Source organism: Hibiscus syriacus, unplaced genomic scaffold (assembly GCF_006381635.1).
Source record: "Hibiscus syriacus cultivar Baekdansim isolate YM2019G1 unplaced genomic scaffold, ASM638163v2 tig00110174_pilon, whole genome shotgun sequence".
NCBI classification, from domain to species: Eukaryota; Viridiplantae; Streptophyta; class Magnoliopsida; order Malvales; family Malvaceae; genus Hibiscus; species Hibiscus syriacus.
In genome coordinates, this window is record NW_024062612.1 from 3,137,924 (window position 1) to 3,163,187 (window position 25,264).

General features: G+C 31.8%; 1 protein-coding gene across 1 annotated transcript; it reads left to right on the top strand.

Annotated features, from left to right (window-relative positions):
* Nucleotides 1-266: 266 nt before the first annotated feature.
* Nucleotides 267-3,669, top strand: LOC120216929 (uncharacterized protein At4g37920-like). The gene is made up of 6 exons (XM_039214205.1): nucleotides 267-480; nucleotides 881-1,296; nucleotides 1,718-1,886; nucleotides 2,097-2,341; nucleotides 2,855-3,042; nucleotides 3,405-3,669. Exons 1-6 carry the CDS (start codon nucleotides 324-326, stop codon nucleotides 3,562-3,564), a joined length of 1,335 nt encoding a protein of 444 aa, XP_039070136.1. The 5' UTR covers nucleotides 267-323; the 3' UTR covers nucleotides 3,565-3,669.
* The last annotated feature ends 21,595 nt before the right edge of the window (nucleotides 3,670-25,264 follow it).

Here is a 25,264-nt window from a genome sequence, read left to right on the forward strand (position 1 = left end):
TGGATATAAACTTTATTGAGGAAGTTGAACCACTCTAAAATTTCTTGTGTCTAATTTTTCATTTTCTTGCAAAAGGCTTCCATAAAAAATTGGTTCGATTGACTCAACAATTAGATAGCACAATTGACAAAAATTTAAAAATGATGGTCAAAATGAAAAGAGGCTATAGTTGGGTGGTCAGTAGAATAGTTTATCCCAAAATTTATAGCTTGCAAGTTACAACAACGAAGTCTTTCAAATATCACTCTTCTTTTGCCGGTCTAAAACCTTATTCCAGAACCCTCCCAAAACCTTCACAAATTATCCCCGTTAATTATTTTCCCATGGAATTGGCTTGTTTAAATTTTCAAGCTTCTTCTTTGTGTCCTGTGAGATTAAAATCTTCTAAAGCTACAAGTCATGGATCTTCTTTAGCATCACTTTCTTCCGGTAAAAGTTCAAATTCATCTCGGATTCGTTGTCTCTCTTCAACGTTCTCAAGTAAGTTAATTCTTTTACTTATAATTTGCAACTGAATATTATTAATATAATGATTCCTTATCTGTTTTTATCTCTCTTTCTTGCGTTGTCCTGTGTAAATGATGGTTAAACCTTGAAACATTAATAATAGTGGTAATTAAGTGCTAAAGCTGAAGTATTCTATGATGATTAGCTCGATGTTTTTGTTTGTTCATTTGTATAGTCCCTGGTCTTATTGGGTATGTTTTGGTTTTTTTAACTTATATCAAGTTTCTTTTTATTTTGTTTAAGTCCTTTTAGTTTAAAAGTTTCAAGTAAGAAAATTGGGAACTTTTGTTAGATGATGATTTGGGAAAGCATTGTTTCTTGTAAAGATACATATATTATTTTTAGGATAATTGTATTAACTGATAAATAGCAGGTTGCGCTGCATTGGGTGTTAATCTGGTGAGGCGGAGGCAGCAGTTCTCTCTTGCCGCTGTTGTAGGCGACAAAACTGTGGTGTCAGATAATTGTGATGAAAAGAAGGTTTCAAGCCCGGATTCTGCTGGTTCCTTGCCTATTAATGATGAGGTCACCAGAGATGGGGACAGTGAGAGTGAAGGTAGTGTTGAGGGGTCTGATATCAATAAAATGATCAGAGTTTGTGACAAGTTAATTGAGGTTTTCTTGGTTGACAAGCCCACACCAACAGATTGGAGAAGATTACTTACTTTTAGTATGGAATGGAACAACATCCAACCTCATTTCTTTCAACGTTGTCAGGATCGAGCTGAGCTTGAAGGTGATCCCGGAATGAAGCATAAGCTTCTTCGACTTGGAAGAAAATTAAAAGAGGTCGGTTATTTGATTTATAATGATCTTTTTCAGGCAGTACCTGTTTTCAAAAAAAAAAAGTTCTGTTATTGTAGATTTTTGTATGAGATATTGTATCTGGAGAATTGTGCAGCTGCACATTGCTGATTCTAGATCGATTATTTGTATTTAAACTTTCTGGTTAACACCCTCCTACATTTGGACTTATAGAGAGAAGCAATGAGGGAGAGAAATCTGCCTGCTTCTACAGTTCTCACATGCTGAGCATATCAGCATATACATGTGCAATGAAGATTCCTAGGAATCAAACTTCTTATACCTTTGGATGGAATGTTAATTCTACATAGATATATTTGCAATAGTTAATAATCGAGGCAGGTCTGATGCATACTGCTCTTATTTTCAAGTTGGTGATGATGTCTTGGCGATTCCTTTTATACAGATTGATGAAGATGTGCAAAGACACAATGAACTTCTTGAAGTGATCATGGGTGCACCGTTGGAGATTAATGAAATTGTTGCCAAACGTCGTAAAGATTTTACGAAAGAATTCTTTGTACATATCCATACTGTAGCAGAATCATATTATGACAATCCAACTGAACAAAATGGTAAGGCCGTATGATCAAATCATTTAGTTAACCAAACTAATTGATAATTAGTAGTACAGATTTTTAGTGTGTGTCGGTATAAATTTATATGCCTGAAAATAAGCTGTGTGGTGGGTTTTTATGGCCTGAGATCGGAGTATTTGGTTAATGTACTTGTTACCTTATGCCTTCCAGAGCTTGCTTTTTAATTTATTTGTTTATATATGATAGCTGTGGCAAAGCTTGGGAACACTTGCTTGGCTGCTGTACAAGCTTATGATACTGCTGCTGAAAACATTGAGGCAATTAATGCAGCAGAGTTGAAATTCCAAGATATTATCAATTCTCCTTCTATAGATGTTGCTTGCAGAAAAATTGATAGTTTGGCTGAGAAAAATCAACTAGATTCAGCATTGATGCTAATGATCACTAAAGCTTGGTCAGCTGTCAAGGAATCTAACATGACAAAAGACGAGGTACTGTTGCTGATTTCAGGGAGGAAAAACCCTCCTGCTTCTGTATAATCTTAGGATGAATGAACCATATGTAGTGTTTTTTTATGACTTCGTGACTGCACAAAGAAAGAACCCTGTGATGATCTTATAAATTAATGGAATGACAATCAGATTCAGGGAAGAAAATTCTCCAATGGCCAATAATTTTAGTTTTTTATTCACTCTATCTTAAAGAAAATGGGAGATCGATAAAAAGCTTAATTGGTTTCAGGAGGTGGAATCATATAGTCATTTGTGGGAAGCCAACTGATGTATAACTTTTGAAAAGCAATATTGGCTGCCTGAATTATGAACCTTTACCCTCTTATTTTTCTTTTTGTTTTCTGTGTTGTGCATTCAAATTTTCGATAGGATTGCTCATTTGAGCACTTGCAGCCAATAGTTTTTGAAAAAAATTGAATGTTATGATAAATTAGCACGTATCTCAGATCAATGCTTTAAAATATCTTATGACACCTATTTTCTCAATTCCAGGTAAAAGACATATTGTACCACTTGTATATGACTGCTAGGGGTAATCTACAGAGGCTCCTACCAAAAGAGATTAGGATTGTGAAGTATCTTCTTACGATTGAGGATCCCGAGGAGCGACTGTGTGCGTTAAATGATGCGTTTACACCCGGAGAAGAACTTGAAGGGGTGGATGTGGACAACCTTTACACGTATGTCTCTTGCTCTGACTTAATTTTTGTCAAAATTTAGTACCATCTAGGAATTGGGCTTTGCAATGCATTGGCCTAATCTTCCAAGTCAGTTTTCCACCTTCGGTGCCCTGTTCTTTTTTCTTTTAAAGAAACTCACCTTGCGAGAGTTTTTAAATTGTTTTTTCCAAGGGAAAATGTGGAATGATTCATTAATATTCAAGTGCAAATCATAAGTTGGGTTGGTACTAACCCCTGAAATTGATGGCATTAATAACGGGTTGCTTGCCATTTACGTAAACATAATATCGCTTGATTTTTGTATTATCCTCGTTGTTGGATAATTATGTGCCTTTGTTTAACTCATCATAATGAAATTTCAGGACCCCGGAGAAGCTCCATACCATGATGAGAGCTGTGGTGGATGCTTATAATTTCAGCCAAGAAGGCACTCTCTTAAGGGAAGCTAGAGATTTGATGAATCCAAAGATAATCCAAAAGCTGGAGGAGTTGATAAAGATCGTGGAGAAAAATTTCATGTGACACGAGCTAAGTTGTACTTTCAATAGCTTTACATATATTTCTTTGTCCTGGAATGATAATCTTTAATGTCTGACTTGAGAATCTGAATACACGAGTGATAGCTCTAAATTTTGGGTTAGCTTTTCTGCTAGATAGAATGAACTAGATTACGTGGTTCATAGCTCAAGCATTAATACCGTCGTACCTGAAAGCATCAAACTGATGTTACCTAAATATAAATATTAGCAATAGAAGAATGCAGTCTCTAGATGTGAATGTTGAACAACTATATAGGAGAGGTACCAACGGTCTCCTCTTTAGATTGATTTTGTGGCAATCCTATAATTATTTAAACCGGATTTTATTTGCGTTACTGCTAATCATTTGATACATTGCTTCATATATTGCTTGTTAAGAGCTTTATGTGAATACCTTGTAATGCAGGAAATTATTTGGTTTCATAGTTAAGCAATATTTGAAGAATATCAATTTCCGAGGGTTATTAGATTAGAATATATGAACTCGTTCCTTAAAAAATATAAACAAAAAACTTTGTTAATAGTTTAGGGTAACAAAAAATTATAAAGTTCAAAAGATTTGGGTCATTTGAATTGTTCACATCATCTTGGCCGTAAGAAGGGTCTTCTTCTTCCTCCTCCCCTTGTCCATACCCCCCATTATCATTGTTGTCTCCATCTTCTCCAGCATCAACTACTGCTTCAGATTCATGTCCAAAGAAGATCACTTCCCTAGCTTTCACCTTGCGGGGTTGCTATCAACAGTTGAACCAGATTCTGAATTATTAGACCAATAAAGATGGAAATCAAGTGATTCAAAGTTCTGAACTGAAACAAGATTACCGACCCATCAAAGATGGAAAACAACGCTCGTATGTTTCATGGGTTCCTTCTTGGGACATGTAAGGCCCATTATGAGTTTCTTCTTGCTTGCTTTAGATTAGATTAGTAACTGGTTGGGTTTGCCTTTCATCCATGGTCATGCAAACCCAACCCCAATCATCATCTCATATTTATATATCTATGACAAATTATAAAGTATACAGTGCAAACCGCAAACAAAGATGAAAATGCCAAATTTGTATTTGTTGGGGAGCTAACATTTGTTTGTAGAAATAAAGTACAAGTTTAGCATCAAAATAAATTGGCTTATCATATTAAAAAACTTTCTAAGGTAATACATATTGGTGGCCCCATAAGGTTTCGATTTCAGTTCCGAACATTGTACACTTCAACAACAGCAGCAGTACAAGTTACCAATCACAGATAAATAAATTAACTTTATGGACTTAATCCGTAATTAGTTAAAATAAATAATACAAAAACCTTAATTGAGATGAAAAAACAAGTCTGAAGCGTAGCCGACGTAACCTTTTTCTGGTCTCCATTTGCACGGCACCTGCAAAAAAAAATCCTAGGGACAGAGAAATATTATCATCAATCAATCATACTACAGATAGATCTGATAACTGTCATCTCAACCGTAAGATCTACACAGTCTTCCTCCAAATTTATGAAAATAATGGAACTTGTAGCAAAGTTATAACAATACAGTAAGAGGAGATAAGAGAGGTAAAAAAATCATGTACGTATCTTACCGGCAACAGTTAAAAGTTAGTTAACAGAAAATAAGAAAAGCAAATATACCCGAAAATTTCTGTATTTTTCAAGATATCCAATTGAGAGCGTGATACACATGGTAAATGCAATCTTTTTCTGTATATACCTAAAACTGAAATGTGGTGGGAAAAAAACAAGATATACTTATGTAAATTAATAAAAAAAATATAGTCTTACAGATGTCATCCAAAAACCTTAATGCAAAGGATAGTCCTTTAACCCAAGGGGGCTGAATGGCAGAAATTATAAACAATCGATCATTAATGGACCTAGCCTAAACAATATTTATGGTTTGGAATGTCAGCAGGCCTGTTTTAGTATTTACCACAAAAGTTCAATTATGTTGCAGCAAATTCAGCTGACAAGCTGCCAACTAGTCTCTGAACACACTTAAAACCAACAGTAAAAGGTCAAACGAAAACAACTTGAAAATTTAAAAATAAATCATCAGCCAAGAACGTGACTTAAATCCATAAAGTTTTGACCTATCAAATGGAGCATGAGTTATTATTGAAAATCCCAAACTTATCTCTGAGATTTTACTGAACAGGAATTCAAGTGGCCCTAAGGCAGGCGTTAGGCCACCAAGGCAGAGGCGGTCGCAATGCTTTACCAATCTATAGACAAGTTTCTAACCGTAAAGGGTCCCTAACCCATCAAAAAGTTATTCTCTTGCCTTTACAGCCTTGACTGGACCATAAGCCGAAACTATAACATCTTGCACAATGGTCACTTAAACCATAACCAACATTAAATAACAGCTGGCCAACTTTGAAGAGAAAATTGTCAGTCGTGAAACAACATTCATTGCTTAACATCTCAAGAAAGAGACCAGTTCTAAATATATTTGAAAGTGGGGTGTTCATTAAAGTCAATGGCTTAAGATATGCTGTACAAGAATGGCTTCGACTCACAAAGGATTGAGTTGAGCTGCATTCATGGATCCCGGTCATGGTAACAAAAATTCTTTGTCTATTATTTACAGTACTCATAACCAACTGAAATCAGATTTATATATGCTTCATTTTACTGAACAAGCTTTTCAGTTCGGTTGTGTTTGGATATTTTTGGGATTTAAGATTTAACTCAACTTGAACCTACTGAATTTTACAAACATGTGACAAGCTGCCACTTGGAACATGATGAAGTAAGGTCTTTGATCAGTATGGAATTGCATAAAGGAAATGAAATTGTTGTTAATCAAACCCATAATCATGAAAAGAGAGATTATGCCCTTACACAGATTTCAATGGATACACTTTTCCTTTCTAGACCCTAATCCCTAAAAAGCTCTAGGTACTACCCTCACAGTACCATAAGGGTGCGTTTGGTTCACGGAATATAAGATTACCAGTGGGAATAAAAGATTACCAGGGAATAGGATTACTGGGAATGTTGTATTTTGTGTTTGGTTGGTTTAGCAGGAATGTAAGATTACCGTATTTGGTCAAAGGAATAAAAGATTATTGGAATGTATATTTGACCAAATTGTCCTTATTATATATTTGTATAATATTACAAATTGTAAAATATTTATATATTTTCTTTAAAAAATTAAATTCATAATATTTATATAATTTTTTTACAAAATTAAAAATATAAAAAATGTTTAATGAAAGGGTAAAAAAAAATTTAACCCCTAAATTTCATATAAAATTTTAATTATAGACTTTTTTTGTAAATCTAAAATAATTTAAGGATAAATTTGTAATTTAACATTCGTAGAATTTTTATTATTTAATGACAGAAGAAGGATATTTTTGAAAAAAATAAAAATTTAAGGGCATTTTAGTCCAAAACGCCGGTAATGTTACAATACCTAAGGGAAGGGAGGTAATGACATTCCCGGTAATATACCCCAAAAAATCTACTATTGGTAATAAAACATTACCGGGAATGAGATTCCCGACCAACCAAACATGGGAATGTGGGATTCCCATCCCATGGGAATCCCACATTCCTTGAACCAAACACCCCCTAAATGCTAAGCTGATATGTTCTTTATATTAATGTACCACTATCAAAAAAATTTATTTTTAACGACTCATTAATTGACTTTAATAGTAACATAAAATATTATATTCAAGCAATTATAGTAGTGTTGTAGAGTATATATTGTTAATTTATTAAAAAATATATAAATAAATATTATTTTATAATAATTTTAAAATATCTAAAAATATTATTTTTAAACACGATATTTATGTATACTTGTTTTAAAAATAACATCTATTTTTGAATCTGTTACAATTTTTATAAAAAATAACATATACAAAAATATGAACACACATTTATGATTTAAATTTTATTTTGATAAATAAATATCACGCCACAGTAATGATTAAAAACATATTTGATTAAAATTACTTAATATTTTGATTGTTGTTATTATTATTTTTTTATTAATTTGAGATAAATACATGACAACATCTGTTTAAAGATAGCTTTCAATAATTTGATATTGAATACTCAAACCTCACATTCATGGTGTTCGAATTTGAAATCTCAAAAATAATAATAATTCGCTTACGACTGAGGACACTCGATTTGTGGGACTGTTATTATTATAAATTAGGGGTGTTCAAAAGGTTAATTCAGCTACCGACCGAATCGAATGACCATTAACAAAAAAAAATTAACCGTTTACCGAATTGAACTTTTTTTTGAAAATATTAACCAAACCGAACAAAGTTCGGTTATTTCGGTTGGTTATCTGAATTAATCAATTTTTTATAATTTTTTAATTAGATTAGTTTGATTATAATAAATATATATTTTTATTTGGGTTAAAATTTAATTAGGTATTGATAATTTAATGAATTTAGTGTGATTAAAAAATAATTGGATGTTAATTTTTAATGGGTTTAAGCTTAAAATATAGATTTAATATATATAATATATTTAATATTTGATAATTTTGTTTAATTCGGTTAATTAATCGATTTTAAACTGAATTAACATAACTAATTTAATTTGATCGGTTAATTTAATTAAAACCGAATATTAAACACCCATATTATAAATAATTATTTGTACACAATTTTAAAATGTTCCCTAGGATGAGAATGTGCTACAAGATATTCTATAGTTGGAAAGACTCCGAAAGAGGAGGATTTTGTTAATAAAAATTGTTTGGCTAAGGAAAGCGGTGCAACTACATGTTCCCTCATATTTCTCACCATCAATGTTAACTAGGCTATAGGGCCTATTTCCCTATAGGATTTTTAGCCTCAAGTTGCCTTAAAAAAATTTTTTTGGGGGGGGGGGGGGGTCCATGGGAGAGATGCAAAAATTTAAATCAGTTGTAGTTTAATTTCCGATGGATAAACTATATAGATAATCCTTTGATATGAGGGTATTTTAGTTGGGTCACTTGAGTTATCATAAATTATAAAATGGTCACCAACCATTAATTTTTAGATGAAAGATGACGTGACAGTTATAATGTTAGTATAGTGATAAATTTAGTCCTTAGTCTTTAAATATTCTTATAATTTGATCTTAATTCTAAAATTTTAACTTTTAATATTTAAATATTATACAAATTTCATTCACGTTATAACTCATTTTATAGCAAACGATGGAAGAAAATGGTGCTGGGGAGAAGAAATAAAAAATGGATTATATGAGAGAATAAATTAGCATAACATTTAAATAGTGAAAGCTAAAGTTTAAGAGTTAGGATAAAGTTATAACAATATGTAATAAGGACTCATTTGTTATTTTGTAAATGTTATTAATTATTATTGTCATTATTGTCTAAAAATCAATGATATGTGGTTATTTTATAACGTTTAATAACTCAAATGATTAATTGATACTGTATTATACTCAAATGACCCAACTCAAAATAGCTTATAATTTTATTAATTTAAATATTTAAATTAATATATAATTTTTTAAATTCTTCAAATTTTATTCTCAGTAACACCCTCTTATTTTATTTTTATTTATTGTCTTTTACTCCCTTTTTTAGAAAATGAATATTTGAAACAATTATTCCGTATAATATCATTTTCATTTGTTTAGATGACATTGGACCATCCATTTGTATCCATCTAACACCGTTAAGAAGAAAATCTACTTATTATGGGGCCGATGTTGCATTATATTAGACTTGTCAATTTTCATATACAATGTATTATTATCCGATCAACAAACTTATTTGGACTTTTCTTCTGGAACAATAATTCCTTTTATTAATAAAATATTTTTTTAATAACATAAACATATTTAAGTAAATGCAGCTACAGTGTCGACTTCTTCACCATGATCATCCCTTGGATACTCTGTACCAAAAAGTAATATTAATTTTTTAGTAAATTCAATTTTATGTGAATATATTAAAATTTATAAACGTAGTTTAAGGGTGCAATAATTAAAGAAAAAAGTCACACTTGGTCCTCTAGATTAGGAATATATATATATATATATATATATATATATATATATATATTAAATCACTTAAGTCATGATATAATTGACCGTGGTGTGAAAATAAAACAATAACATCTGATCTAAAAATCAAACTCGGATTTTTGAGAAAAAAATTCTCACTCTTAACCACTACACCCTATTATTTTATTTGTGAAATTGTTGACAATATCTATATTTTTAGGTTGAAATTATTGTTTAAAAAGATAAAAATAAATAAATTAAATTAGAGTTTACAATTTTAAATACTATTTTATGAAATAATTTTTTTGGTAAAAAGATAATTAAACTAATCAAGTAAATACTTTTTTCGTGTAATGAAAAAATTACTTTATTGTTTTATTTTATGAAATAAAGTTTTCAAAGTCTAAAATAAAATAAATTTATAAATAATCCGAACGTTTACTTAATTTTAAAATTTATTTTCATATTATCTATATAAAATAGGGGTTCGTAAGCATTTAATAATTCTCACAATTGTATCATATGTAATAAAAATAAGGGTAGAAATATAAATGGTCTTTAGAATTTAGGGCATTTGTATCTGTTCATCAAAATTTTAATTTACTTTCATTAAATTCACTATCGTTAATTGATGTTATAAAATATAAACGTGGAATGATAAAGGCATATTCTTCCCCTAAAAACCTAAAGTTTCTCATACTAGTAGGTAGTTGTCGTAATGTCATCGAAACCCTTTTGCATACTTCGTTATTGTTTGATATTCTTCCGATTTTTTATTGTCTTTAAACATAACACTTAGGGGTTGTTTGTTTGGCTCTGAATGAAACCATTCAGCGTTGAATGTTGAATGTTGAACCGTTCATCATTCAACATGTTTGTTTCGCTCCTCTGGATGATTCAGTACTGACTGATTCAGCAAAATAGTGTTGAATGATTCAACATCAAAGTACATTCTGAATGATTCAGAGTCATTATCAAACAGCATGTCGCATTCAGAGCTAATTTATACAGAGCCTCTGAATCATTCAACACTTAATCATTCTGAAGTAAACAAACAATCACTTACTATACTCAAAAGTTTCATCGTATTTTCATGATCTCTAAGCTATTCATCACAATCATTTCATCAAAGTCACAAATATCACAGTTACAAGTCACAACCACCATCAACGACTAGATCAAGCCCGAGCCACCATCACCAATCTCATTCTATCGTAATCTATAATCACTAATAGCAGTAAACAATAAACAAAAACAAAAGTAAGTAAAGAAACAAATAAAAATAAGAGAAATAATAAGAAAAAATGAAAGCTATCTATCTTGGTCTTGGCGAGCTTCTAATTAAATGAGCGGTCATCAATCAATTCTAACGGTAGGAAGGTCTTATTTGATCATAACTCTAATATAATTTAATTTTAAATTGATCCAATGATTGATAGTGCTAAATCATAAAGTTTTAAGGCTTCATTTCTATTGGAGTTTGAAGGAATTGCAAGGTTTTTCAACGAACTTGAACCAATGAAAATAAAGAAAAATGAATACAATTAGTTGATAGTTCAATAATCTTTTCAATCAAAGAAACTACTAAACAACGACAAAAAATTACGAAAAAAGAGTTATCAATGCCAATCTTAAGTATAAGAAACATAGAATTTTTAGGGGAAAAAATATAACTTTAATGTTTCGTATCAACCTTTTTAGCAACACCAATGGATATTGACCATAATAAAAATGAATTAAAAAAATTAGTGATGGTATTGTAGATTTTAAAAGTTTAATATTAAAAAATGCAAATATCCAAAATTTGAGAGTCAACACTTAAACTAATAGACTAGAGAAACAATGAAGAAAACATGAATTATACACAATATGAAACCATATTGCTTATAAAAAAACTAATATTTTATATATAATTGATGTAAATAATTTTAGTTTAATTTTTTTGTTTTATTTAAACACTACTTTCGATCTAAAATATAGGAATTGTCATTAGCTAAACTAAAGAAACAATTGAGTGTAATGGTTAGGTCTGGGAAGGTTTTTTTCTTGGATGCGACATTATTATTTTTATTTTTGCCCAACCATTGGACTTACCATATGATATCAACACGTGACACTAACATAATTTATCATTGGGTGACTAACATTAACGTAATATACCATATTGTAAGTTTCTAGAATTTGAATGATCCAACTGATTTTTTTTACAATTGAGTGACTAATAGTATAATTTACTCATCTAGAAATTTAAAATAAAATAAATTATGATAATTATTATTTAAATCTGTTTCTTGGAAAAGAATATGGTAATGGAATAGAGAGAGAACATATATATTATACTTCAACATTATATTGCCTTTGATTAACAAATAGGTGGATTAGATTTGGATACATAATTCACGTTCGTGGATAGATTTTCATGTCGTTCGAGTCTGATTTTGTAGTTTATCGGTGGTCTTTCAATAGTTTGATCCCTTTTCTGGTTCGTTTGCCGATGCGAAAAGATCTGTTTGTATCTATCTTTGTTCGAGTTTCTTGGTAAGATTTAATTTTTCTTTATATGGTTCTTATATGACCTTAAGTAACTAGTTTTGTTTCAATGATTATAGAAAATTTTTCTTATTATTATGTGCTTAATTTACGATTGTGATTGTATATATTTATTATAATTTGAGATATTTTCTATTTTAAATTTACTTTTATAAAAAAAGAAAAAAACAAATAATCATTCGGAATTTGTTTGGCCAAATGTAACGAAAAATTTGGGTCCCAACACAACATTGTATAATAAGCCATAATCCATAAGTAAACAAATAGATATTTTAATTTTATTTATTTTTTGGTAGTTTAGGATCCGCCGTTTGATGGGTCCAAAAGCTGGTGACAGCAACGGTGTTCGATTAAATCATGACTCATTAGATTGGAAATAAATAATAATAATAATAATAATAATAATTACTAATAAAATATTATCTAAAAATAAAAATAGTATTGCCTAAAAAGACTGATTTTGCATAGAAATTAGACCAAATAAATAATAATAATAATAATAATAATAATTACTAATATTAGTATTGCCTAAAAAGACTGATTTTGCATAGAAATTAGACCAAACATACAAACGAACCTAATCATTTCAATTCCCCATTCTTTCGAAAAACAGCGAAAAATGGATCTTTTCAATTATTATATCAGTTTATTACTTTGTTTTTCTTATATTTTAATATTAATTGTAAATAATAATTTTATTAAAATTTAATTATAAAATAATTATTTATATTATATTTTATTATATAAACCATTTTAAAATCTATTATGTTTATTAAAAAAATTATTACACAACGAGTTATTGACATAATATTTCATATTCATTTCTTTTATAGATTTATTTTCTTTAATTTTTTTTTATTTTTTTGATAACTAAACAAAAATAAATAAATAAATAAATAGAGATAATAACATATCACCTTTCCACCACATTCGTAGTCTCTACCATCCATTTCATCAGCATCAAATTTACAATTCAAACTCTAAGATCTAAAAAATTTACAAATATTATGATATGAGAAACTCTCAATTTTTTAAAATTAATTTTAATTTTGTTTATTATGATATGAGAAACTCTAAGATCTAAAAAATTACAATATTAAAACCGAAAATTTCATTAACAACATATAGTAATTTTTTAAATGATTATAAAATAAAAATGAAATATTGATTTTGATATATATATATATATATATATAATTTATTACAAATAGTTTGAACAGAATGAACTTAAATCTATAAAGTCAAACTTTCAGAATTCATGGATACGTGTGGGTTGAAGTGAAGAAGCTGCTGGAGGAAGAGAAAAATGATGGGGAAGCAGCCAAAGGAAGCACGCAATTCAAGCATCCCAAACAGCTTGAAAGAATTACACGTTTTAAAAAGAGAAAGGCGGCAGAATCTCAGTCGTTAGATGCCAAACTTATTTAATTTACCCTTTCCCCTAAAATATATTATTCGGACCGAATTCCTATAAAGTATATTTCGGGACGTTTTGTTATCAGAAGTTTAAATTCCTACTTCGTTCGTTTTAAATAGTTAACCCTGTTAAAAAAGTAAGAGTAAATTACATATTTAGTTACTCATTTATTATATTAATTTCATTTTGATCATTCAACTATTATTTTTTCTAAAACTATAACTAAACTTAGATATTTGTTACGTTTTAATCACCTAATTTGATTCGATTTATTTTTAAAATTTATAATGTGTAAGAATCGTTTATATCGTAATAAAATTAATATAAGAACTCATTTATCTTTTAACACATTAATATTATGATATTAAACTTAAAACTAATTTAAAAAAAGTACACTTATATACTATAATAATATCTTGTATATTCAATTATAATGTTCATCCCTTAGTTAGCTGGGAATTTACTTCAACAGCACGGAGAACAACGAAGAAAACTATAAAACTTCACTCACAGTTTTGACAAAATATATCTGAGAGCTAAAACAATCTTATTATAGCACTGCAAAACCTGACATTCATTTTCATCCGTAGCTGCAGAATCCAACTGCGATGTTTAAAAAACCATTATAATACCCAATCAAAATCAAAGCAAACACAGAAATAGGGAAGAAAAAAGATTTGCAATGGAGAAAAGGATAATCATTACGTTGGTATCCTACTTCAACAATGAACAACTCTTCCTCAACTCTTTCTTAGCTTCGCGCCATGCCTTAGATTCAATCAAATCTTTGGCTCGTATTAAAGCTTTTGCAGGATTTTGGATCCCATTTTTTGCTTCTTCAATAGTCTAGTCTGCTACCACCATTTCTTAAGATCAAGTCCATACGCAGTATTTTCTTCCTTTTTCATTAGTAAAGAAGAAACCACTGTTATGTTAGGATTGGAGAAGAAGAAGAGGAACGACGAGAAAATATCGAAGAACAATTGGGAAATGAAGATCGGGGGTTAGGGATTGAAGAAAGAAATTGAGAATTCAATCATGTGAGAGGTACGGGGTTACTTACAGAGCAGGCTGAGCAAGAGGAAAGACTGAAGGAGAAGCCTAAGACAGAAGGCCCAGTACCTATGAAAGAAAAGAAAGAGAAGAATCAAGTAATTACATAGTTGGGACAGCTGTCAATTACTGAATGGCATTTGTAACTAAATAATTAACAGACTCTGGTGTAAAAAATGCTTAGGCAATGAATGATGAATTTTCTTCTCTATCATCTCTCTCTCATCTAAATTCTTCTCCTAAATCCTTTATTTTCTCTCAAACCATAACAATTGGTATTCAGAGCTTCAATTCTGGAAAAAATTTCTGGTGGGCATGACAAAGAAGAACCAATCTATGGCGGAAACTGATTTATCTGGGATCCAAAAACAGATTGAAGACTTAGCTGCATTGGTGAAGAAGGGGCAAGATGAAACTAATCCACCTAAATGGTGGGAGACTCAAGAAAATAGAATCACTGCATTGGAGTCCAGAATGGCCACTAATCAGGGTTATGTGGAAGAACTATTAAAGATTCTGACAGGCAGGAATGAGGAGCAGGAGCATTCTACTGATGAACATGTACAATCTCCTGATACTTCTAAAAATAAGGACAAAAATATTGTTTTGGTGACTGTGGTGAATGACAAGTCTAGATTTACATATAAACCGGATGAACCTGGGATATTAAAGACTAAACCTGATGCTTGTTTAGCTCTTAAGAACAATTTTAGGCCTGAAAATCAAGTGGGTGAAAACAATGACTCTAGACCTAATCTGTTTGGACTGGAAGCTGAAAAAAGGGGTCAGGGGGTTCACTTAACAATTTAGGAACTATGTGGCACAGACCTAAGATAGAACTATCATTTTTGATGGGGTTAATCTTAGGGGATAGATTCAAAAATGCTTGAAATATTTCTCTATTTGTAGTGTTTCTGTTAAGCAAAGAGTAGAGGTAGCTACTATGTATTTGACAGGCAAAGCAGAAATATGGTTTGATGGGTATATAATGCAAAAGCACCATGTAACATGGCATGATTTTGAAGCTGATATCTGTCACAAATTCAGTGATAGATCTTTCTGTGATATTGTTGAAGAGTTCACTAAATTGACTCAAAAGGGGTCAGTGGAAGATTATCAGGAAAAATTTGAGGAGTTACAGCCCTATATGTTATTGCAGAATCCTACCTTAACTGAGGAGTTCTTTGTATCACTTTTTATTAGTGGTCTACGAGATGATATTAAGCATAGGGTCAAGGCTTTGGATCCTAGGAACTTGTTTGAAGCATGCAAACAGGCCAAGCTTTATGAACTTTCTGTGGAGTTTGAAAATAAAAGATTAAGGCCTTCTTTTAAAAGCCCACCCTACCCAAACCCCTTATCTATATCTAAGACACCTGCTTTGCCAATGTCTATAAAGCCTACTTCATCATCAAATCCAAAACAGAATCTTATGGATTATAGAAGGCAAAATAATCTTTGTTTCAAATGTGGAGAGAAATATTTACCAGGCCGTCAGTGTAAAAATAGGCAGTTAAATATGATGACTGAAGAGAGTGATAATTTTCCTGTGGAAATTAGTGCCACTGATACAGAGCAGATTCAGCAGTCAGAAGAAGAAAATCTAGAAATTTCTATGAATGCCATTACCAGTTGTATTGGCCATAATACTTTGAGAATTCAAGGTACTATTCAAGGGAAACCCCTGATTATCTTAATTGATAGTGGCATCACACATAGCTTTTTGACCCCTAAATGGGCTGATGCTGGTATACAGGTTACTACCCCTAATCCTCTGGCTATCACTATGGCTAATGGCCAGAAATTATTCAGTTATGCTCAGTGCAATAAGGTAGAATGGCAAATGCAGGGCCATACTTTTTTACATGATTTTAGGCTGCTTAAATTGGGAGGAAGTGACATGGTCTTGGGAGTTGATTGGATGAAACTATTCAGTCCAATACTAATGGACTTCAACAACATGACCTTAAGCTTTGACCATCAAGGGGATCATATTTGTATTCAAGGTCAACAACCCTCTAATGAATTACTACAAATTTCTGGAGCTACACTACTTAAAATGTCTGCTTGGGATTCAGATATTTTGGGTCATGTTGTTTTATTGAATATGGAAGAGAATTCTACTGTTATTCCTACTGAAATTCAACATGTGTTGGAACAGTACAGATCAGTTTTTGCTGAACCTAAAGGGCTACCTCCTCAGAGAAGTCATGACCATGCTATTCAACTCAAATCTACTGCTACACCTGTCAACTTAAGGCCTTACAGATTTCCTTATAATCAAAAGGCTGAAGTGGAAAAACAGATAGCTACTATGCTTTCTTCTTCTTTCATTCAACCTAGTAAGAGCCCATTTGCATCTCCTTGCCTTCTTATTAAAAAAGAAGTATGAAACTTTGAGATTTTGTGTGGATTACAGAGAATTAAATAGTATGACCATCAAAGACAAATTTCCTATTCCTATAGTGGAAGATTTGTTGGACAAGTTACATGGGGCAGTCTACTTTTCAAAATTTGATTTGAGGTTAGGTTATTGGCATATCATAATTAAACCTGAAGATATTTACAAGACAACCTTTAGAACTCATCAAGGTCATTATGAGTTCAAGGTAATGCCTTTTGGTCTTACTAATGCTCCTGCTACATTTCAGGCATTTATGAATGAATTATTCAATTCTTTCCTCAGAAAATTTGTTTCAGTTTTCTTTGATGATATATTGGTATACAGCAGCAGTATGCAAGATCACATTGAACACTTACAGCTGGTTTTGGAGGTGTTGAAGGTGAATCAGTTATTTGCAAAATTATCCAAGTGTTTCTTTGGACAGAATCAAGTGGAGTATCTTGGCCATATTATTTCTGCTGCAGGGGTATCTACTGACCTAGCAAGGTAGAGGCTATGCAAAATTGGCCTAAGCCTAAAACTCTTAAATCTTTAAGAGGATTTCTAGGCCTAACTGGATATTACAGGAGATTTATCAGAAATTATGGCATTATTAGTAGGCCTTTGACACAGTTGTTGAAAAAGGATGGATTTCAGTGGACTGATGCTGCTTATAAAGCTTTTGAGGATCTTAAATTAGCCATGTGTTCTGCTCCAGTTTTGGCCTTACCAGATTTTTCTAAAACATTTTATTTAGATATAGATGCTAGTTTTGGAGGTATAGGGTCTGTTCTGTCACAAGAATGAAGACCTATTGCTTATTTGAGTCAAGCTCTAAGTCCAAAAAATTCAGCATTATCTATATATGAAAGAGAATACCTTGTTATTCTCTTGGCTGTTTCAAAATGGAGACATTATTTGGAGAGTAAACCTTTTATTATTAAGACTGATCATGAGCCTCTAAAGTTTCTTTTAGAACAGAAACTGACTACCACTATTCAAAAGAGAGGGTTGACAAAGCTCCTGGGGTTGGACTATACTATACAGTATAGAAAAGGGAAGTTGAATGTGGTTGCTGATGCCTTATCTAGAAGATGAGAGGATCGGGCTCACTACTTTGCTTTGAGAGCTACTGTTTTGATACATGCTTGGGTTCAAGAGGTGGAAGAAAGTTATCAAGAGGATACTTTAGCTCAGTACTGGATTTCAGCTCTTACTATTAATCCTACAGTTGACAGTAAGTGGAAATATTCTAAAGCTATCCTTAGATATAGTGGTAGAGTTTATATTGGGGATCATGGCAGTCTTAGATTGAAGATTATTAAGACCTTACATGACTCTCCTCAAGGAGGACATTCATGTTGAGTTAATCGATTGACGGAATCGGCCAAGAGGGGGGTGAATTGGCAATAAAAATTTTGGTGGAAGCTTTTGTAGAAAATTGAAAGAAATTGCACAGCGATTTAGAGTGGTTCGACTTTCTCAACCAAAGTCTATGTCCACTACCTTAGCTATCCACACTAAGGATTTCCCACAAATTCACTAATTTGTCTTTCTTTTGAGGACAAAGAGTAACCTTACAAACCCTCAATAATTATACCCCAAATTCTTGAGAACACTCTCTCCCAAAGAGAACAATACAAATTTACAAACTTACAAGGAAATCCTCATAAGGTAGATTGTTTGTACAATTCTAGAACAAAGAAAAGAACACTCAAGAATAAATACAATTGAGCACAATAAGTGTTCTTGAAAGCAAAATAAATATTGAATGAAAAATAGGCTTGAAATGCTCAAACTTGAGGTTTGATGCTTTCTCTTTGATTCTCTCTTGATTCTAGTTGCTTGATGTTTTCTTGTTTTTGATCAATGGCTTTTAAGCTTGCTTAAATACACCTTGAATCACTTTTAAACATTGGGGATCATTAATGAAGATAATATAGCCGTTTTAGTGTAAAATCAATTAATAAAACAATTTGGAGCGTGGGGGGAATCGGTACCCCTTAAGGGGAATCGGTTCCCTAAGTGTAAAATTCAAATATTTTGACCGTTAAACAGGGGGGAATCGGTACCCCCTGGGGGGAATCAGTTCCCTCCGAGTATATTGGAATTCTTAGAGCCAAACCATTCAGGAGGAATCGGTACCCCCTTGGGGGGGAGTCGGTTCCCTCTGAGCAATCTGGAATTTTTGGCTTTGAGATGGTTCGAAATATTTTGTAAAATCGTTTTGAAATTGTTTTAAGATTAAAACTTAATTTTACACTTGAGTAAGGATTAAAAATGACACTTGAAAGATTTTGAGTAATATTTTGATATTCGAATAATTATATCGAATATACTTAGAAAATCTTTTTAGAAAATCTTAAAATTCATTTAACTTAATTTGTTATATCGAAATATCAAAATGTTTTCAACAATCTCCCCCTTTTTGATATAACAAAACATTTTAGTAATTTTAAGATTTTGAACTCAAGTTTTGAAATTACTCCCCCTTACTTTAACACTTCTCCCATTTAAAACATTTAACACACTTCTCCCCCTTTTTGTTAAATCAAAAAGACATTTTAAAAGAATTTAAACAAGGTTTTCAAATCACATAGCCAATTTGATTATATATAGTTTCAGCTGCTAAGATCACAATCAAGAGAAACGTTAGCCATTAGTTTCATAATCAATATTCAGAAACAATGTGACATGGCAAAATTTGTCATATATCTAATATGATTTAAATGATGCAATAAATTTAACTAAACCAAATATATAAATTTAAACATCCCAACAAATCCAAAGTCTAACAATCCTCAAAATCAAACATTCCAAAATATTCAAAATGTTGAAACAATAATCTTTTAGTTCAAAGTTCTAAAGCTAAACACAGAATTAAACATCCGGATCGGGAGGAGGAAAACGAGCTCGCATAGCGGCCATCTCATGTAAGAGTGCATCAATACGTTCATTCATGGAAGCGTTGTTTGTGCGCATCTCTCGGAGGATTTCTAATTGTTGAGCTCCCATTGTGGATAAATGAGACTCTATAGAAGTAAAGCGCGAATCCATGGTAGCATATCGGAAATCGAATGTCTCCATAAAAGATTGAAAATATGGAGGCATTTGATGAGTTTGTTGTGCTTGCTCCTCGGGCTGTTCAGGCTCATCTTTGGCTTCATCGATGTCTCGCATTAATTGTTGAAGCTCGGGATCATCGTCACCTTCTGGTGGAGCTCGTGAAGAACTAGCTCCCGGAGTATTTTCAGACGATCGAACCCATTCACCGGTTTCCTTATCCTTTATCCATCCCGCTCTCGTTAAGGAAAGAAGATTAATTTGTTTCATTAGAGGAAAGGAGGCATCTAGACCAACTCTAAGCCCGACTTTAGTAAAAAGATTACTGAAAATGCAACTGTAAACTAGAGATGAACAGAGTTTCTTGTTATGAACAAGATTTACGGTTTCAACAATTTAAGCAAAAATGATATGAGGTAGGTTTATTTTAATATTGTTTTCGAAACAATGTAACCACCAAAGATCCAAGGCTCTAAGAGTAGAATAACGACCTCCGGATGGTCGAAACCACCAAGAAATCATTAGGTGAAGAAAACGTTCATGAAGGTCTAAGACACTCGGCATTAGAATAAAAGATTCGAACAAGTTGATGGTAAACAATAGGTTCAATGTCACAAAGTTTATCGAATTTCCACTCTTGTAAAAGAGGAAGATATTTAAAATTAATATCTAACATAGCTTGACAAGAAGGAATACGTTCTTCTCTAATTTTATAAGAGTCAAAATATTGATAATACCAAAAGCGATGATTTCTGGGACCAGGATGATTGAAGCATGAATTTTGGATAGTTAAATTGGGATCAACTAGATTAGGATTAGGAATTGGAATTTCAGGAATAGTATGAGGATTTGGAGGTGGATTTGGTTGACGGTGTGAGCGACTAGATGATGACCTAGCACGTTTAGGATTGGACATGGTTTAGGAAATCAGAATTGAATGGATAACCTGCAATTTAGAAAACACATGTATGCAATTCAATCAATCCCAAAACTTAATTGAGTCCTCAATATTTCAAGGTTCACTAAATCAATCCTAATGTGCAAACTTTTTGAAAACTATTGAAAAATAAGATTTTGAAATATATGTATAGTTTTCATAACAACAACATAATTCAATTAAAACACAATAATTTGAAAAACATTTTTTTTATTTCAAAATTTTCTAAATTTTTGGAAAATTCTTGTGTTTTTGATGAAATTAGTTGTAACTAGTTTCTAATCACTAAACAATCAATGCCCGATCACTATTTCTATCTAGAACTAATTAAAACTATTTCTATGTTCAAAATCAATGAAATATAGAGTTTAGAAAAATTTACCTTGAAAGATGAGATTGAGTGGATTTTGATGTTGTTTGCACGATTTTAATGATGCTAGCAGGTTTAGAAGATGATATTTGAAGTGAATTTTGATTAAAAACGTTGATTTGAGGCAAAATAGAGATTTGAGAGAGTAGAGGGGAAGAACGGTGGAAGAGAAGAGAGGTTTTGAGCCAAAACCAAGGGTACTGCCCGATAAAACCAGAACCCCAGGGGGTATCGATTCCCCTATGGGGGGAGTCGGTTCCCCTTCAAAGGGGGGAATCGGTTCCCTCATGGGGGTATCGATTCTCTCTGCACCAAAATGCTAAAATCCGATTTTAAACACACAAAATGCTAAATTAATTTTCTCTAGTGGTATTGGCAACTCATATATTGAAAATTAATCACGTTCAAACAATCAAATTAAATTATATTTGAACATAAAATTAATTTTCATCAAGAATCATAAACTCCCCCTAACTAATATCAATGAATGCAATAAAAAAATTAAGCATTTTTCATTTAGTCTTAAAAGTGCTAAAATTATTTTAAACACTAAGTGAAGATAGGTTGGTCAAACCTAATTCTCTCCTAAGTGTCCAAAATCTTTCCTTGTCTAAAGGTTTTGTAAATATATCCGCTAATTGGTGCAAAGTATCAACAAATTCTAGAACTACATCTTCCTTAGTGACATGATCTCTAATTGAGTGATGTCTTATTTCGATGTGCTTAGTTCTAGAGTGTTGGATGGGATTTTTAGTGAGACAAATAGTACTAGTATTTCACACTTGATAGGAATGGTACCTACTTCAATTCCATAATCAAAATGTTGTTGTTTCATCCATAAAACTTGTGCACAACAACTACCAGCTGAAATGTATTCGGCTTCAGTGGTAGATAATGCAACACAATTTTGTTTCTTTGAAAACCAAGAAATTAGCATATTTCCAAGGAATTGGCAAGTACCGGATGTGCTTTTCCTATCTAATTTGCATCCTCCATAATCTGCATCAGAAAAGGCATGCAAGATAAAGCTAGAGTCTCTAGGATACCAAAGTCCTAAACTAGGAGTGTCCTTAAGGTATCTAAAGATTCTCTTAACAGCTAGTAAATGTGATTCCTTAGGACATGATTGAAATCTAGCACATAAGCAAACACTAAACATAATGTCTGGTCTACTTGCAGTTAGATAAATCAAAGAGCCAATCATTGACCTATATAATTTAACATCTACACATTTACCTCTTTCATCTAAGTCAAGCTTTGTTGAAGAGCTCATTGGAGTGTCGTGAGGTTTGCCATTTTCCAGTCCAAACTTTTTGAGCATATCTTTGACGTACATAGCTTGATTGATGAAGATGCCATATTTTCTTTACTTGATTTGGAGTCCCAAGAAAAATGAGAGCTCCCCTATCATGCTCATTTCGAATTCACTTTGCATTAGCTTAGAAAATTCTTGGCAAAGAACATCATTAGTAGAACCAAATATTATATCATCAACATAAATTTGAACTACTAATAAATCTTTACCTTTATGCTTTAAAAACAATGTAGTGTCAACCTTCCCTTTTGAAAAACCTTTTTCAATTAAAAAATTTGACAATCTTTCATACCAAGCTCTAGGAGCTTGTTTTAAACCATAAAGCGCTTTTGTCAATTTAAGAACATGATCCGGAAATTTTGAATCTTCAAAACCTGGAGGTTGTTTCACATACACTTCTTCCTTTATAAAACCATTTAAAAATGCACTTTTAACATCCATTTGATATAATTTAAATTCATGAAAACATGCAAATACTAATAACATTCAAATTGCTTCCATCCTAGCTACGGGAGCATATGTTTCATCATAGTCTATGCCCTCTTCTTGAGTATACCCTTGAGCAACAAGTCTAGTCTTGTTTCTCACTATATTACCACTCTCATCAAGCTTATTCCTAAATACCCATCTAGTACCTAAAGTAGATTTATTACTAGGACTTTCAACTAATGTCCATACTTTACTTCTCTCAAATTGATTTAATTCTTCTTGCATAGCCATAATCCAATGTTCATCTTTTAATGTTTCTTTAATATTCTTAGGCTCTATGCATGAAATAAATGCAACATAATTACAAATATTTCTAAGAGAAGATCGAGTTGTTACCCCTTTGGATGGATCACATATAATCTCACCATCCTTGACATAATTGTACTCTCTTGGATAAGATACTTCCCTTTCTTCAATGGTTGGATTCTCAAGAGGATCATGAGTTACCTCATCTTTTGTTTCTTCCTTTGATGATGATTCTTCAACGTCATGTCTTAGTTTATTTGTATTTATAATACCTACATCATCATTCACACAAGAATCCTTCCTCGGAAGGAGATTATCATCGAAAACAACATGTATAGACTCTTCTACAACTAAAGTTCTTTTATTAAATACTCGATAAGCTTTAAAATTTAAGGAATAACCCATAAAAATTCCTTCATCACTTTTAGCATCAAATTTGCCAAGGTTTTCTTTATCGTTGTTTAAAACAAAACATTTACATCCAAAAGGATGAAAATAGCTAATGTTAGGCTTTTTATTTTTGAAAATTTCATATGGAGTTTTCTTTAAAATAGGCCTAATCATTACCCAATTTACAACATAACAAGCGGTATTTGTGGTTTCCACCCAAAAATATTTTGGCAAATTATTTTCACAAAGCATGGTTCTAGCCATTTCTTCTAAAGTTTGATTTTTCCTCTCAACAACTCCATTTTGTTGAGGGGTTTTACGTGCTGAAAAATTGTGACTAATACCATTAGAATTACAAAACTCAGTAAATCCAAGATTTTCAAATTCAGTGCCATGATCACTCCTAACACTAGTTATAGAGTAACCTTTATCATTTTGGATTACTTTTGAAAACGTGATGAATTTTTCTAATGCTTCATCTTTAGTACTTAAGAATAGAACCCAAGTATATCTAGAATAGTCACTTACCAAGACAAATGCATATTGTTTTCCACCCAAGCTAGTAGTCCTAGTTGGCCCAAAAAGATCTATATGGATCAATTGTAATACTCTACTAGTTGATACGTCATTAATGGATTTAAAAGAAACTCGCTTTTGTTTTCCTTTAGCATAAGCATCACATATTTTATCATTATCAAATTTAAGCTTAGGCAACCCTCGAACTAAATCACCTTGAGTTAGCCGTTGCAAAACACTCATACTAGCATGTCCTAGTCTCCTATGCCATAACCAACTATCATGTTCATCCTTAGCAACTAGGCACAAATTAGTCATATCAATAGAATCTAAATGCACCATGTATATGTTTCCTATTCTATGACCAACAAGCATAATCCGATTAGATGCAATGTCAATGACTTTACAACCATTAATATCAAACATGATATTGAATCCCTTATCACAAAATTGACTAATACTCAATAGATTATGCTTTAATCCATTCACATATAAAACATTCTTAATTTGTATGGAAGAGGTATTACCAATAATACCAATACTTTTAATGTGACCTTTTGAATCATCACCAAAAGTCACTTCTCCTCCATTTTTGGCGTTAAGCTCAATGAACCGGTTTTTGTCTCCGGTCATGTGTCTTGAGCATCCACTATCAAGGTACCATGAATTTGGATTTGTTTCCCGTGCCTTGTAGCAATGCTCATTTTCCTACAAACATAGATTAATTTCTAATTTTTGGTACCCAAATTCTTTTGGGTCCATATTCATTAGTTTCCAAAATCCTAGTCCCCTTAGGTATCCATTTGTGTAGGATATCCTTATCTTTAGTAGTAATGAGCTCTTTAGGAACCCATATACTTCTAATGATTTTTCCATTAGAGGTTCTTTGGGGACCTCTATGATTGTAGTTTTTAAAACTTTTTCTAACAAAGTTGGATTTTGAATTTTCTCCATTTT

What these genes read in the sequence shown, in the direction of transcription:
- LOC120216929 (XM_039214205.1), top strand. Translation starts at nt 324, where the DNA reads ATGGAATTGGCTTGTTTAAATTTTCAAGCTTCTTCTTTGTGTCCTGTG. An exon ending in CTAACATGACAAAAGACGAG is followed by an intron (nt 2,342 to 2,854) that starts GTACTGTTGCTG and finishes TCTCAATTCCAG; the next exon opens with GTAAAAGACATATTGTACCA. An exon ending in GATGTGGACAACCTTTACAC is followed by an intron (nt 3,043 to 3,404) that starts GTATGTCTCTTG and finishes ATGAAATTTCAG; the next exon opens with GACCCCGGAGAAGCTCCATA.